Raw genomic sequence first — 16626 nt, forward strand, 5'->3', positions numbered from 1 at the left:
AAGTCAACATACCAAGTACCCATCACAACACTTATCTCCCGCATTACATTATTTGCCATTTGCCTCTCGTCAGGGCCGTCCAAGGGCCTGTGCGAGCTGTGCGCTCGAACAGGGCCCCCAAATTTCAGGGGCCCCGTCTTGGGCCTAGTTTTAGTTTCCGGTAGACTATTTTCTTTGTTTGCAAGTTTTGGGCCTGCCAATATGGTCCGATAGCCCAATTCTCTTCCGAACGAACTCCCTTGATCCCTTCCGATCAGGGCCTGCCCCCGATAATTTGGTCGTCGCTTCTTTTCGGGTCCTCCCGAATTCCCCAACCTGATCGTACATGCTTGCTGCCGGCGCGATCGCAAGGACAAGAGGGCAGGGCCAAGCGGCAGAACTTGCCCATGAATTTGATCAGAAATCAGTGCCGGGCTAGCTGGGGTCAAACGCCTCCAAGCAAAGCAGAAAGCAGCCGATGGTTGAGCACCAACGCTGGCCAGATCGATCGGGAGATTAAATTTACCATCGCCGACCATCTATCCATGTCCATCAGGTGCTCAAAAGCTGATTTATGTGGCTATTTTATCTATCCAAGAATTTACTGACTAATGTGTATACTGAATATGTGCATCAGTTCTCCAGTTAATTAACAAATTGCTATATGTTCGTTGCTCAGTGGTCGGACTGTTTGGGGGAATAGTTAGTACGACATATGAGTATATATCAAGCTATTATATGAAATAACACATATATTTAAGCTTCTATAATTTAAGTAGTAGTGTGTTTTTTTGTCTCAAGAAGTGAGAGTGTGCTTTTAGCTATAGAAATCTTTGAGATTTTAGGGCCCCATTCGGACTTCACACCGGGCCCCCGAATTTCTGGAGACGGCCCTGCCTCTCGTTTTCCTCTCCCCCACTTCACCCTTGGCGTTTTATTCACCCTCTCTCTCTATCCTCCCTCTCTTTCTCTATTTGCCTCTTTTTGCCCGCTTGCTTTTTGTTTGCTTGTGTGTTGGATTGCTTGCTTGTCACGATGGCTCAAGATAACACTAAATTGTGTGACTTTACCAATACCAACAACAATGATTTTATTAGCACTCCGATTGCTCCTCTTACCGATGTTGAATCTTGTGAAATTAATGCCGCTTTGCTGAATCTTGTCATGAAAGATCCGTTTTTCGGCCTTCCAAGTGAAGATTCCGCTACCCATCTAAATACCTTCGTTGATTTGTGTGATATGCAAAAAAAGAAAGATGTGGATAATGATATTGTTAAATTGAAGCAATTTCCTTTTTCGCTTAGAGATCATGCTAAAGCTTGGTTTTTGTCTTTGCCTAAAAATAGTATTGATTCTTGGAACAAGTGCAAAGATGCTTTTATCTCTAAGTATTTTCCTCCCGCTAAGATCATCTCCCTTAGAAACGATATTATGAATTTTAAGCAACTTGATCATGAACATGTTGCACAAGCTTGGGAGAGGATGAAATTAATGATACGTAATTGCCCTACTCATGGTTTGAATTTGTGGATGATTATACAAAAATTTATGCCAGATTGAATTTTGCTTCTAGAAATCTTTTAGATTCGGCCGCGGGAGGCACTTTTATGGATATCACTTTAGGAGAAGCTACTAAACTCCTAGATAATATTATGGTTAATTATTCTCAATGGCATACTGAAAGATCTACTAATAAAAAGGTGCATGCGATAGAAGAAATTAATGTTTTGAGTAGAAATATGGATGAACTTATGAAATTATTTGCTAGTAAGAGTGTTTCTTCTGATCCTAATGATATGCCCTTGTCTACTTTGATTGAGAATAATAATGAATCTATGGATGTGAATTTTGTTGGTAGGAACAATTTTGGTAACAACGCGTATAGAGGAAATTTTAATCCTAGGCCTTATCCTAGTAATCCCTCTAATAATTATGGTAATTCCTACAACAATTCTTATGGAAATTATAATAAGATGCCCTCTGATTTTGAATCTAATATTAAATAATTTATTACTTTGCAAAAGAATTTCAATGCTTTGATTGAAGAAAAATTGCTTAAGATTGATGAGTTGGCTAGGAACGTTGATAGAATTTCTCTTGATGTTGATTCTTTGAAACTTAGATCTATTCCTCCTAAGCATGATATCAATGAGTCTCTCAAAGCCATGATAATTTCCATTGATGAGTGCAAAGAAAGGACCGCTAGGATGCGTGCTAAGAAAGATGCCTTTATAAGAGCGTGTCCTTCTAGTTCCTATGAAAATAAAGATGAAGATCTAAAAGTTATTGATGTGTCCCCTATTAAATATTTGTTTTTCAGTATGAATATTGATAATGATGGGACTGAATATGATTCACCTTTACCTAGAAGGCGTTCCAAAAATTCAGAGTTTTTAGATCTTGATGCTAAATTTGATGAAAGTGGGATTGAAGAAATTAAAACCCTAGATGTTGCTAAACCCACTATTTTGGATTTCAAGGAATTTAATTATGAAAATTGCTCTTTGATTGATTGTATTTCCTTGTTGCAATCCGTGCTAAATTCTCGTCATGCTTATAGTCAAAATAAAGCGTTTACTAAACATATCGTTAATGCCTTGATGCAATCTTATGAAGAAAAACTTGAGTTGGAAGTTTCTATCCCTAGAAAACTTTATGATGAGTGGGAACCAACTATTAAAATTAAGATTAAATATCATGAGTTCTATGCTTTATGTGATTTGGGTGCTAGTGTTTCCAGGATTCCAAAGACTTTGTGTGATTTGTTAGGTTTCCGTGATTTTGATGATTGCTCTTTAAACTTGCACCTTGCGGATTCCACTATTAAGAAACCAATGGGAAGAATCAATGATGTTCTTATTGTCTCAAATATGAATTATGTGCCCGTAGATTTTATTGTTCTTGACATAGATTGCAATCCTTCATGTCCTATTATTCTTGGTAGACCTTTCCTTAGAACGATTGGTGCAATTATTGATATGAAGGAAGGAAATATTAGATTCCATTTTCCGTTAAGGAAAGGCATGGAACACTTTCCTAGAAAGAAAATTAAATTACCTTATGAATCTATTATGAGAGCCACTTATGGATTGCCTACCAAAGATGGCAATACCTAGATCTATCCTTGCTTTTTATGCCTAGCTAGGGGCGTTAAACGACAGCGCTTGTTGGGAGGCAACCCAATTTTATTTTTATTCCTTGCTTTTTTCTCCTGTTTAGTAATAAATAATTTACCTAGCCTCTGTTTTGGTTGTGTTTTTTGTGTTCAATTAGTGTTTGTGCCAAGTAGAACCGTTGGGAAGACTTGGGGAAAGTCTTATTATCTTGCTGTAAAAAACAGAAACTTTAGCGCTCACGAGAGCTGCTGCCATTTTTATTTGGAAAGTACTATTTATTTAATTATTTTTGAAGATTATTAATAGATAAATTACTCACGTCCAGAAATTTATTTTAGAATTTTTGGGGTTCCAGATCTTGTGCTAGCTACAGATTACTACAGACTGTTCTGTTTTTGACAGATTCTGTTTTTCGTGAGTTGTTTGCTTATTTTGATGAATCTATGGCTAGTAAAATAGTTTATAAACCATAGAGAATTTGGAATAAAGTAGGTTTAACACCAATATAAATAAAGAATGAGTTCATTACAGTACCTTGAAGTGGTCTTTTGTTTTCTTTCGCTAACGGAGCTCACAATATTTTCTACTTTAAGTTTTGTGTTGTGAAGTTTTCAAGTTTTGGGTAAAGATTTGATGGATTATGGAACAAGGAGTGGCAAGAGCCTAAGCTTGGGGATGCCCATGGCACCCCCAAGATAATCCAAGGACACCTAAAAGCCAAAGCTTGGGGATGCCCCGGAAGGCATCCCCTCTTTCGTCTACTTCTATCGGTAACTTTACTTGGAGCTATATTTTTATTCACCACATGATATGTGTTTTGCTTGGAGCGTCTTGTATGATTTGAGTCTTTGCTTTTTAGTTTACCACAATCATCCTTGCTGTACACACCTTTTGAGAGAGCCATACATGATTTGGAATTTGTTAGAATACTCTATGTGCTTCGCTTATATCATTTGAGTTATATAGTTTTTGCTCTAGTACTTCACTTATATCATTTGAGTTATATAGTTTTTGCCCATCCCAGAATTGCTGTTTTTGCCTATTTTAGGGTTTCGAAGGAAAGGAATATCAAACGGAGTCCAAACGGAATGAAATCTTCGGGAACATGATTTTTGGAACGAGCAAGACCCAGGAGACTTGGACCCTACGTCAAGCAACCAACAAGGAGGCCACGAGGTAGGGGGCGCGCCTACCCCCCCCCCCCCCCCCAGGCGCGCCCTCACCCTCGTGGGCCCCTTGTTGCTCCACCGACGTACTCCTTCCTCCTATATATACCTACGTACCTCCAAACGATCAGATACGGAGCCAAAACCCTAATTCCACCGTTGTAAATTTCTTTATCCACGAGATCCCATCTTGGGGCCTGTTCTGGAGCTCCGCCGGAGGGGGCATCCATCATGGAGGGCTTCTACATCAACACCATAGCCTCTCCGATGAAGTGTGAGTAGTTTACCTCAGACCTTCGGGTCCATAGTTATTAGCTAGATGGCTTCTTCTCTCTTTTTGGATCTCAATACAATGTTCTCCCCCTCTCTTGTGGAGATCTATTCGATGTAATCTTCTTTTTGCGGTGTGTTTGTTGAGACCGGTGAATTGTGGGTTTATGATCAAGATTATCTATGAACAATATTTGAATCTTCTCTGAATTCGTTTATGTATGATTGGTTATCTTTGCAAGTCTCTTCGAATTATCAGTTTGGTTTGGCCTACTAGATTGATCTTTCTTGCAATGGGAGAAGTGCTTAGCTTTGGGTTCAATCTTGCGGTGTCCTTTCCCAGTGACAGTAGGGACAGCAAGGCACGTATTGTGTTGTTGCCATTGAGGATAAAAAGATGGGGTTTATATCATATTGCATGAGTTTATCCATCTACATCATGTCATCTTGCTTAAAGCGTTACTCCGTTCTTATGAACTTAATACTCTAGATGCATGCTGGATAGCGGTTGATGAGTGGAGTAATAGTAGTAGATGGAGGCAGGAGTCAGTCTACTTGTCTCGGGCGTGATGCCTATACACATGATCATACCTAGATATTCTCATAACTATGCTCAATTCTGTCAATTGCTCAACAGTAATTCGTTCACCCACCGTAAAATACTTATGCTCTTGAGAGAAGCCACTAGTGAAACCTATGGCCCCCGAGTCTATCTTCATCATATTAATCTTCCAATACTTAGTTATTTCCTTTCCTTTTATTTTACTTTGCATCTTTATCACAAAAATACCAAAAATATTATTCTATCATATCTATCAGATCTCACTCTCGTAAGTGACCCTGAAGGGATTGACAACCCCTTATCGCGTTGGTTGCGAGGAGTTATTTGTTTTGTGCAGGTACGAGGGACTCGCACGTAGCCTCCTACTGGATTGATACCTTGGTTCTCAAAAACTGAGGGAAATACTTACACTACTTTGCTGCATCATCCTTTCCTCTTCAAGGAAATTCAATGCAGTGCTCAAGAGGTAGCAGGCCACCTGGGTGGGCACAACCCACCAGGGCGCGCCCCCCTCTCCTAGCGCACCCAGGTGGGTTGTCCCCACCTGGTGGCCCCGCGGACCCTGAAACCGACGCTCTAAAATCCTATTTTTCCAAAAAAAATGAGGGAGAAAGAATTATCACGATCCACGAGACGGAGCCGCCATCACCTCTTGTTCTTCATCGGGAGGCCATATCTGGAGTCCGTTTGGGGCTCCGGAGAGGGGGATCTTTGTTCTTCATCATCACCAACCCTTCTCCATCGCCAATTCCATGATGCTCCCCACCGGGAGTGGGTAATTCCTTCGTAGGGTCACTGGTCGGTGAGGAGTTGGATGAGATTTATCATGTAATCGAGTTAGTTTTGTTAGGGCTTGATCCCTGGTATCCACTATGTTCTAAGATTGATGTTGCTATGACTTTGCCATGCTTAATGCTTGTCACTTTGGGCCTGGGTGCCATGATTTCAGATCTGAACCGTTTATGTTATCACCATTATATCCATGTTCTAGATCCGATCTTGCAAGTTATAGTCACCTACTACGTGTTATGATCCGGCAACCCTAGAGTGACAATAGTCGGGTGTTGGAAATATGCCCTAGAGGCAATAATAAATTAGTTATTATTATATTTCCTTGTTCATGATAATCGTTTATTATCCATGCTAGAAATGTATTGATAGGAAACTCAGATACATGTGTGGATACATAGACAACACCATGTCCCTAGTAAGCCTCTAGTTGACTAGCTTGTTGATCAATAGATGGTTACAGTTTCCTGACCATGGACATTGGATGTCGTTGATAACGGGATCACATCATTAGGAGAATGATGTGATGGACAAGACCCAATCCTAAGCCTAGCACAAGATCGTATAGTTCATCTGCTAAAGCTTTTCTAATGTCAAGTATCATTTCCTTAGACCATGAGATTGTGCAACTCCCGGATACCGTAGGAATGCTTTGGGTGTACCAAACGTCACAACGTAACTGGGTGGCTATAAAGGTGCACTGCGGGTATCTCCGAAAGTGTCTGTTGGGTTGGCACGAATCGAGACTGGGATTTGTCACTCCGTGTAATGGAGAGGTATCTCTGGGCCCACTCGGTAGGACATCATCATAATGTGCACAATGTGACCAAGGAGTTGATCACGGGATGATGTGTTACGAAACGAGTAAAGAGACTTGTCGGTAACGAGATTGAACGAGTATCGGGATACCGACGATCGAATCTCGGGCAAGTATCGTACCGATAGACAAAGGGAATTGAATACGGGATTGATTGAATCCTCGACATCGTGGTTCATCTGATGAGATCATCGTGGAGCATGTGGGAGCCAACATGGGTATCCAGATCTCGCTGTTGGTTATTGACCGGAGAGTTGTCTCGGTCATGTCTGCATGTCTCCCGAACCCGTAGGGTCTACACACTTAAGGTTCGGTGACGCTAGAGTTGTAGAGATATTAGTATGTGGTTAACCGAAAGTTGTTCGGAATCCCGGATGAGATCCCGGATGTCACGAGGAGTTCCAGAATGGTCCGGAGGTAAAGATTTACATATAGGAAGTCCAGTTTCGGCCACCGGGAGAGTTTCGGGAGTCATCGGTATTGTACCGGGACCACCGGAAGGGTCCCGGGGGTCCACCGGGTGGGGCCACCTATCCCGGAGGGCCCCATGGGATGAAGGGGCGTGGGAACCAGCCCCTGGTGGGATGGTGCGCCCCCCCTTGGGCCTCCCATGCGCCTAGGGTTGGAAACCCTAAGGGGTGGGGGGGCCTCCACTTGGCTTGGAGGCCAAGCCACCCCTAGGGCTGCCGCCCCCTCCCTAGATGGGATCTACAAGGGGTCGGCGCCCCCCCTGGGCCCCTATATATAGTGTAGGGGAGGGAGGTCAGCCGCACCTGAAGCCCTGGCACCTCCCTCCCTCCCGTGACACCTCTTCCTCCCCGTTTGTGCTTGGTGAAGCCCTGTCGGGATCCCGCTACTTCCACCACCACGCCGTCGTGCTGCTGGATCTCCATCAACTTCTCCTCCCCCCTTGCTGGATCAAGAAGGAGGAGACGTCTCCGCTCCGTACGTGTGTTGAACGCGGAGGTGCCGTCCGTTCGGCGCTAGGATCATCGGTGATTTGGATCACGACGAGTACGACTCCATCAACACCGTTCTCTTGAATGCTTCCGCTTAGCGATCTTCAAGGGTATGAAGATGCACTCCCTCTCTCTCGTTGCTAGATGACTCCATAGATTGATCTTGGTGATGCGTAGGAAATTTTTTGAATTATTGCTACGATCCCCAACATCGGGACCACTCCCGGTGATGATCGTAGTTTGAGGAGTTCATGTATTCACCGTGTGTTAATGCTTTGTTCCGGTTCTCTATTAAAAGGATGCCTTAATATCCCTTGGTTTCCAATAGGACCCCATTGCCACGGGAGGGTAGGACAAAAGATGTCATGCAAGTTCTTTCCATAAGCACGTATGACTATTTACGGAATACATGCCTACATTATATTGATGAACTGGAGCTAGTGTCGTATCGCCCTAGGTTATAATTGTCTCATGATGAATATCATCCAACAAGTCACCGGTCCAATGCCTACGAATTTATCCTATATTGTTCTTGCTAGGTTACTATTGCTATCGTTAATGTTGCACTTGTTACAAAACTACTGCTATCACTGTTACCGTTACCATTGCCACTGCTACTATTATCAAAACTATCATATTACTTTGTACTGATCACTTTGCTGCAGATAATTAATCTCCAGGTGTGGTTGAATTGACAACTCAACTGCTAATACCTTCAAATATTCTTTGGCTCCCCTTGTGTCGAATCTATAAATTTGGGCTGAATACTCTACCCTCGAATACTGTTGCGATCCCCTATACTTGTGGGTTATCACTAGGCAGGTCACTTGTTTCTTGTGTGAAGGAACTACTCATTACCCAACTCAATGCCAAATTTACCCCAAGGTACAAGAAATTTCCAATCAGCGGAAGGAAGCCAAGAAAGAAGCCCTCAAGGAAAATTTTGAAGAACCTGGGATGAGGGAAGTTGTTGAAGACCCCGATGGAGAAAGCCTAAACAGATTTTTCGCCTATGCCTACTATTCATGTGGTGAAGAAGGAATGTTTTACAGTATTGCATGAAGGAAAGCCAAGAGTATCTGAGAGACTTCCCGACAGAAGAAGTGGAGATTGGTCCACAGGAAATAGAAGGATTGATCGGAATGAAGAAGTCCAAGAAGAGAAAGAGAATGAATCTCCCAAACAACCCAGATTTCACAAAGAAGGATAAGAGCCATATTACCTGTTTTGAGTGCAAGAATACAGGACATTATGCCAGTAATTGCCCAGAAAAGAAGCAAATAACCCAAGGAGGTAGCAGGAAGCCCCTGGATTTGTCCGACGTCATTTGTTTACGCTGCAAGGAAGCATGCCATTTTGGTGGAGAATGTTCAGAACCGAGGAAAGGTTGAAGCCGGACATGTGGTAACTTCTATATTCTGTTCACATAATAGACCAGAAATAGTACTAACGGTAAAAACATAAGCATCTAGCACATCTAAGTGCAGAAGTTTTGTTCTCGTTTTTTCTCTGTGTGATCTTACCTTACCATTACTTATGGTGGCGCAGGGTCGGAGCGAGGTAGGGGAGATTTTGTTTTGGGGGGCTTGCGATGTAAAAATTGCCATTTTCTGCCAACGTTCTTTGCAACCTCTTTCATATTTTTGAACAATCAAGAGGAGGGGGATGTGCGGTGGATATATTCCTAAAAGGTACGAAACACGACAAGCCTTCACAAGGGTGCGCTAGACTGCTAGGAGAGGTATTGATGCCGAGACAAGGCGGCGGCCTTTCCAAGCGGGATCTTTGAGTCTTAAGGACCAAGAGTGAAGTGAGGCCAACGAGTTGGTCTTCGTTGAGGAAGACACAAGTGTTCCTCGAATCCCAAATTTTACATAGAATGGAGAGACCGCCAAATGTCATTGACGAGGCCAACAGGAGAGCGGGTGGACGTCCCAGATGAGGTCCATGTGGCGGGCTTCAAAAGGCCCAACTCTTGCCAAACACGAGTATCATGTGGGCATTGGATGAACATGTATAGCACATCCTCGCAGCTGGGGCATGAGCTACCCGGAGGTCATTTTCCGGTGGAAGAGATTGCTTTCAAACACCCGAAAATTTGAGCACAGGGAGAGGCATTGACACCGAGACAAGGTGGTGAAGACCTTGGATATTTGAATCTAATAAAGGACCAAAGGGTGAAGTCTTTTTTCCTAACAGTGAGGCCACCTGATTGGACATCATTTCGAAAGAGATGGGTGTTCTTCGAGTCCATCTGAGGACCAACCTGACCAGTGTGGGTCAACCTCCAAACACCATAGCCCATGACCTCGACGACATTCGGGGATCCCCTGCCCTGCTGGCTCCTAGATGAAGGCAAGAGCCCGTCTGACCGCGAATGGAGCCTAGAAAAACTTATTCAGACGCCACGCTGTTGCAACAGTGTCGGCAGGAACTCTCTCAATTCTAACGCTACTGAGAACCCATCTGAAGCGCAGATCCGAGGTTACACCTCCGTCCCGCCATCGGAGAGGCCGGCGGAGGGAGATGGAACCAGCGACAGCGCCGATGGCACACAAAGGGACCCGCTCGCCTGGCTAACCCTAACCGCTCGTCCACCGTGATGAGGTTCTTGGAGTTAGAAGGTAGTCCTACGTAGTAATAGAGAAGGCAACACGTTTTTGATATATTGGTTAAAAAACACGTTTTTGATATACTAGCTTACCACTCATGCCAAAAAAGGAGAACAAAAAAAGAAGACAGCACGTTTCGCATCGTAAAAAATAGCCTGCCGACGCGGGAAGTGGAACCGACCGAGCGGCCCGCCAGCCTGACTCGGGAAAAAAAACCAGTCCGTGTTCGGGTCGGGTCGAAAACCCTAAACGCCAGACTGACTCGAAAAAAAAACCAATCCGTGTTCGGGTCGGGTCGAAAACCCTAAACCCAGATCGATCGATCGAGAGTTCGAGACCGTCTTCTCGGTCGCAAGCCAGCAATCGAAGCTCTGCTCCCTGCCCCCGCGAAATCTCAATCTTTCGCCGTCGAGCTCCCGCCAAATCACGCTCCTGCTCCCGCGAAATCGAGCTCCCGCCCTGCTCCCGCCGAATCCAATATGCCGCGACACCGCCGCTGCAGCCGGCTGCGCCGCATCGTCGGCGGCGTCTCAGTCGGAGCTCTCCTGCTGTTAGCCGGAAGCGGAGGCCACAACGCCTACTCGGGCCGCCCGGTCTTCTCGCTGCCCCTCGGCCTCGGCGCCCCCTTCCCGCTCGTCGCCGACAGTCCGGCGCCCCCGCCCTTCCCGTTCGCTGCCGACTTTTCTCCGTCGCCGTCCCCGCAATCCCAACACTCGCCCTTCCGCCTCAGCGATGACAGCCTCGCGCGGCGCCTTCTGCCCCTCCGCCTCCGCGCCAGCCAATCGCCGCCGCAGCAGGACGCGGATGCGGTCCTCCTTCCCGACCAGGAGGTCCTGATCCTGGACGACGCTGAGCCTACCGGCGACGCCATCTGCGCCTTCCAGGGCGGGGCTTCCTCCCCGGCGAGACCGCTCGGGAGGCTGCCGGCGTCCGGACTTCACGCATACGTCTGCCGCCTTCCCGACCCAGCGCAGAGCTTCCAGCAGCTCCAAGCGCCGCTCTTACTCCACTCCTCCACCTCCTCGGTCGCCGCAGCTGCTCCAGATTCCCCTTCTCCTTCTCCGGGCCGCGCATTGCTTAACTGGAGCAGCGACCCGATAGTGTTTGACTCGGCTCTTCTGGACGGAGGCGACTTGCTCGTCTTCGCTAAGGGAATCAGCCGCCGCCAAGGCCTTCAGTGCCTGTATCGCTACAGCGACGGCGCCGATACCATGCTGGCAACTACACCGGCAATCACCTCAGTACAGCAAGTTACTCGCTGCCCCTCGCCGCCGACACCTGTCAAGTCAGGAGGAAGCACCAAGGTTCTTGTCACACTAGGGGTCACCGGCGAGGATCCCATGCCCTCCGTTGCAACCTTTCGTCGACAGCAAGCTGAATCTTCTTTGGTGACTCCTCAAAAGAGTTCAATTTGCGCCTGCACAATGGGACGCAACATCTCCAAGTTTCTCAGGGAGTGGGCACTCTACCATAGTGCGATTGGGGTGGATCAGTTCTTTATCTATGATAATGGCAGCGAGGACAACTTGGCAGGCCTAGTGGCGCAGCTCATATCCTCCGGGCTCAACATCACAACCGTGCCATGGCCTTGGACCAAGGTCCAAGAAGCTGGTCTGTCTCATTGCGCGGCCACACAGCAAGCTTCGTGCCAATGGATGGCTGTCATAGATGTCGATGAATTCATCTTCTCAACAAGCTGGGCAGGATTAGAGAAGCCATCAAAATCTTTGCTAGAGCCCGTTATTTCTGTTGATGATAGCGTTGGCCAAATATACCTTGCTTGTTATGATTTTGCCCCCTCGGGCCAAACAGCACATCCACCGGAGGGGGTCTGCCAGGGCTACACTTGCCGGTTGAAGAGCCCGCAGCGGCACAAATCCTTGGTCCGTCTCGACGCCGTGGAACCATCCTTCATGAATGTGGTCCATCATTTTAAGCTCAAGCCTGCTTTCAAAAGCATCTGGACTGCGTTCGCACGTGTTAACCACTACAAATACCAAGCTTGGCCGGAGTTCAAAGTCAAGTTCAAGAGGCGTGTGTCCGCTTACGTGGCAGATTGGAAAGATCCGATCAACCTCGACTCAAAGGACCGGGCTCCTGGCTTAGGAGTTAATGACGTCGAACCAGAAGGCTGGGCCCAAAAATACTGCGAGGTTAAAGACAATATCCTTAAGCTGTTGACTGCAAGATGGTTCGGTGTCGGATTTGGGAACCCTCATTAGCTCCAGTCAGATCAGGTAACACACACGGGTAAGATCTACCACCCCTCCCCCTCTTTTACATAGTAATTTCTGTTTATTTACACTAACAAAACGTAAATCAAAACCACTAAGTTTTCCAGAATTAGAAATTATCTCTTAAATTGGATGGTATACACCTTTTAAATAGGCTTAGGTTGATGGGGAAGCACCACAGTACGTGTGTGTTGCTCAATGATGAACATACTCCCTCTAGTCTAGTTCTGAAAAAGCCCCCAAAATGCAACTTTTACTTCTTATTTTCGTTAACTATAAAACTCTTCAAAATTATACAGTACTTATTTAAAATACTTTATGAGAGATAACCTTTATTTTAACTATACATTATTACTGTAAAGCTCTTCAAGACAATATTGTTTTGAAAATACTTTATGAGATAAACCTACACATTGTTTTCACATATCCAATCCAAAAATATTATGAAATATAGTGAGTCAAAGTTTGGAAAAAGTTAATTAAACCCATGCCTAAACCAACAACTTTTCCAGAACTAGAAGAGGGAGTATAATAATAACCTGAGAGCATTTTCCCTATCGATAGTTAGCAGTTTGTTTTCGCTATTCAAGCTCTTGCTGTCCTTCTTTTTCCATCTTGAACTGTTAAGAACAGATTTATGTTCATTTTGCCTTGATACTCAGCACGTGACACGGTGCTTTAATATCGGTTCTTTTGCTAAAATTGGATGACTTTTTTTCCTTGAATGATTTTGGCTTAACAGTTGGGCTTAGATCAGTTGAATTTGTAATGCTTAGCTGGAGCACGACATGAAGCCTCTTTATTTTATTTTATTTTTGGACCTGTGTGGGCTGGATTACTAATCAGTGAAAGCTTCACACAAATGATTTCAAATCTTGTTTGTTGATTGAGGTACATTTCTTAAGTATCTATTGGCTGATCCTTATGGTTGTATGGCTTCTATTCTGAAACTATTGGATTGAGATGCTGGTCTACACTTTGTTGGCTTTTCTATAAAAAATGAATCTTGGTTTATGATGCAGTTAAGCTTTGGCTTATATGGTTTTGTTCCAGTTTTGACTTGTTTTAATTAGCTGGAAACATCTTTGGAAAGTCTTTCTTGATATGGAACTCATACATCAAAATGCATCTCCAATGGAGAATGCGACATTGTCAAACTGACCTTGCAAGTTGAACATGTGAACGAGTGTATTGAAAATTACCTTGCTGCCTGGTTTCTACTGATCCGAAGAAACGGGTTCAGCATTTACCCATGGCTGAATACTGGTACAACAGTTCTTTTCATTCTTCTCTCCAAGAGACTCCTTTCGAGGCCTTATATGGATATCCACAGCCACAAATCAGTGAGTTCTCAACGGTAGGCACTACTGACAGTGAGGCACAGACAACAACTGCTGTCAACACTGAAGCACAATCTCTTAATTGCCCAGCAACTCATGAAGAAATATGCAGATCGCAAGCGAGTTGGAAGGACTCTTGCAGTAGGTGACATGGTTTACTTGAAGCTTCAGACATATCGTCTGAATGCTTTCGGCCTTCGTTCTCACATCAAGCTGCAAAGGAAGTTTTACGGACCATTTCGAGTACTGTATCATGTGGGCAATGTGGCATATCACCTGCAGCTGCAAGCGTGGGTATCCACCCAGTGTTCCACATCAGCTAGCTGAAGGAACAAATTGGACCCAATGTAGTTCCCTGTGCTGATTTACCTCTAGGTGATCCTGAACGGTGTACCAGAACTGAACCTGTTATCGTACTTCAGACCCAACAGATCCCTCGCAACAATCTACCGGTTGTCCAATGGCTTGTACAACGGGAGAATTTTCCACTGGATGATGCAACTTGGGAAGCCGTGGATTTCATGAAGCATACATTCTCAGCCTTTTTCAGGAAGACAGTCGAAGGATGGTGTCGTCAACCTTCAGCTTCTTGAAGGCAAGATCGCGCTCGCAAGGGGGCATTGTCAGACTGAACTTGCAAGGTGTTCTAGTCTTCAGTTAACTGTACCGGTTCAGATAATGAACGGCTGGGGATTGACGATGGAGAAGATCGGACGGCTTGCATTCACTCACCGTCTACCTCTAGCTTATTTACTTTTCACTGTTGCTTTTCTTACCTCTTTATTCTTTCCTTGGCAACAACGGCTGTAACAGAAAAATGTATGCGCTACACGGGATAAGCCCCGATCAATCAATAAAGCACTATATGAAGCCTTTTAGTTTTATTTTCTTTTTGGTTTGTGTGGGCTGGACCAATAATTCATGAAATCTTCACCCAAATGATTTCAAATCTTATTTGTTAACTAAGGTTCATTTCTTAAATATCTATTGGTTGATCCTTGGTTGTTTGTCTTCTGTTCTGAAACTAGTTCATTTCTCGTGATGTCGTGATTTTGGTGAGATGTTGGTCTGCACTTCCCTTTAGGAAATGAATCCTGGTTTTCTATGACTTTACTTGGAACTTATCTTTAATGACGCAGTTAAGGTTTGGCTTATATGGTTATGTTCCAGTTTCGACTTGTTTGAATTAGCTGGAAACATGTTTGAAAAATGGCTGAACATCTTCTTTTAATTAGCCTCTTAGTTTTAGCAATCATCTGCATTTCATAAAATAGCTGAACATATTCTGCGGTGATAGCAATGGTTGTATATATAAGAAAGTTCGTAAGGGGAACAAAATTTCCTAGCTAAATGCAATTCCAAATTCTGAAGTCGAAATTTTATTATCCTTTCATGAGTCATTTGACTGGTACATATCCTTCGACCATGAGAATGCAGGATTACAAACAGTCAAGCTTTATTATTGCCAGAAAGGTATTTCTATGTTGTGTTGTGTGATGCAATTAGGCACATTATGCTAATGTTTTATCCGAGGCTGTTTGTATGCAGCTTGCCAGAAAGCTATTTCTGTTCAGTTGATTCAGGTGAGGATGCTGCAAAATGAGGACGACAGTCAAGATTGGCCATGCCCCTAACGTAAGCTTTCTCTTTTGCTGGAATATAACAGGCAACAATCTTCTAAAACTCGGTTTACTCAGCAAGTAAGATAGCAAAAAATGAGTAATTAACAGGATAAACTGAAAAACCAAGCAATTACCTGGGTAATCAGTTACCAGGCGGAGCACAAGGTGGGCATGCATGGCTGCCTGTTTCGGATTTAGAACATTGGTATAGCCTATGACTTGTTGGCCTCGTATCATGCCAATTTGCCATCCATTTGTTTCTGATTTGTCGATACTCTGTACAAGTCAGAGCTTCTTGATCCTGATTTACAATCACATGATTGGTTATAATAATGTTGCTCAAGCTCAACAAGTTTTGATCTTTCTGCACTCCTTCCTCCTTTGGGGGTTAATAGTAGCAGAAGACCTTGCTGCTGCAGCATTGCTCGAGTTCTTAGATTCTTTCTTGCTGCTGTTTGCTGAAAACTGTTCCTTGCTTGAGTTCTCACCCGAGGATGCCCTCTTTCTATCATCAGGTGCCCTCAACTTCGGTCCAAACGGCAGATCTCCGTTCTTGTCACGCTGTCCTGGAGCTGGGCAATACAATTTCAGAGTGCCCAAGCCGGCCACAGATGAAGCAAAAGTGAGGTACGTTCTCATACTGTATGTCATATAAATCTTGCTTCTTCCTTCTTGCTGAGTCAATTATGATCCACCACCTAAGGGGTTTGGAAACATCAACAGCAACCCTCGCACGCAGAAAGCCACCCATATGATCAAACTGTACCGAGGTAGCATTCTGGTCTATTGGTGCTACCACAACACTATCCCGTATAGCATCATTTTGGACCCGGTCCTTCCTTGTCTGGCTACACATCCATTTCAACATACACATATCCACTACACCTAACTGTTAAACATGCCGCCTTTTAGTTGGCTAACACTCAACGTCCTACAATATTGTGTGTCAAATCACCGTCCTATAGAACCTGTTTTTTAGCTATTGTGACACTCTTTTTACAGAGAACGCCAGTAGCTTGGCGCCACTTCATCCATCCGGCTTTGATTCGATGGTTCACATCTTCATCGATATCTCCATCCTTCTGCATCATTGACCTCAAATATCGAAAGGTGTCCTTCTGAGGCACCACCTGCGCATCAAGGCTAACCTCCTCCTCCTC

The 16626-nt window shown here is 44.5% G+C and overlaps 1 protein-coding gene across 1 annotated transcript; it reads left to right on the top strand.

Moving 5' to 3' along the window:
• The first annotated feature begins 10587 nt into the window (after positions 1 to 10587).
• On the top strand, positions 10588 to 14728 carry LOC125517610 (glycosyltransferase family 92 protein Os08g0121900-like). Its single transcript, XM_048682820.2, has one exon. It carries the CDS (start codon positions 10750 to 10752, stop codon positions 12490 to 12492), a length of 1743 nt encoding a protein of 580 aa, XP_048538777.1. The 5' UTR covers positions 10588 to 10749; the 3' UTR covers positions 12493 to 14728.
• Positions 14729 to 16626: the final 1898 nt, after the last annotated feature.

The sequence above is a fragment of the Triticum urartu genome, chromosome 6A (genome assembly GCF_056163025.1).
Source record: "Triticum urartu cultivar PI428250 chromosome 6A, HENAU_Tu73, whole genome shotgun sequence".
NCBI classification, from domain to species: Eukaryota; Viridiplantae; Streptophyta; class Magnoliopsida; order Poales; family Poaceae; genus Triticum; species Triticum urartu.

Excerpts from the sequence above, each read along its gene's own strand:
- LOC125517610 (XM_048682820.2), top strand. The coding sequence starts at position 10,750 with ATGCCGCGACACCGCCGCTGCAGCCGGCTGCGCCGCATCGTCGGCGGC.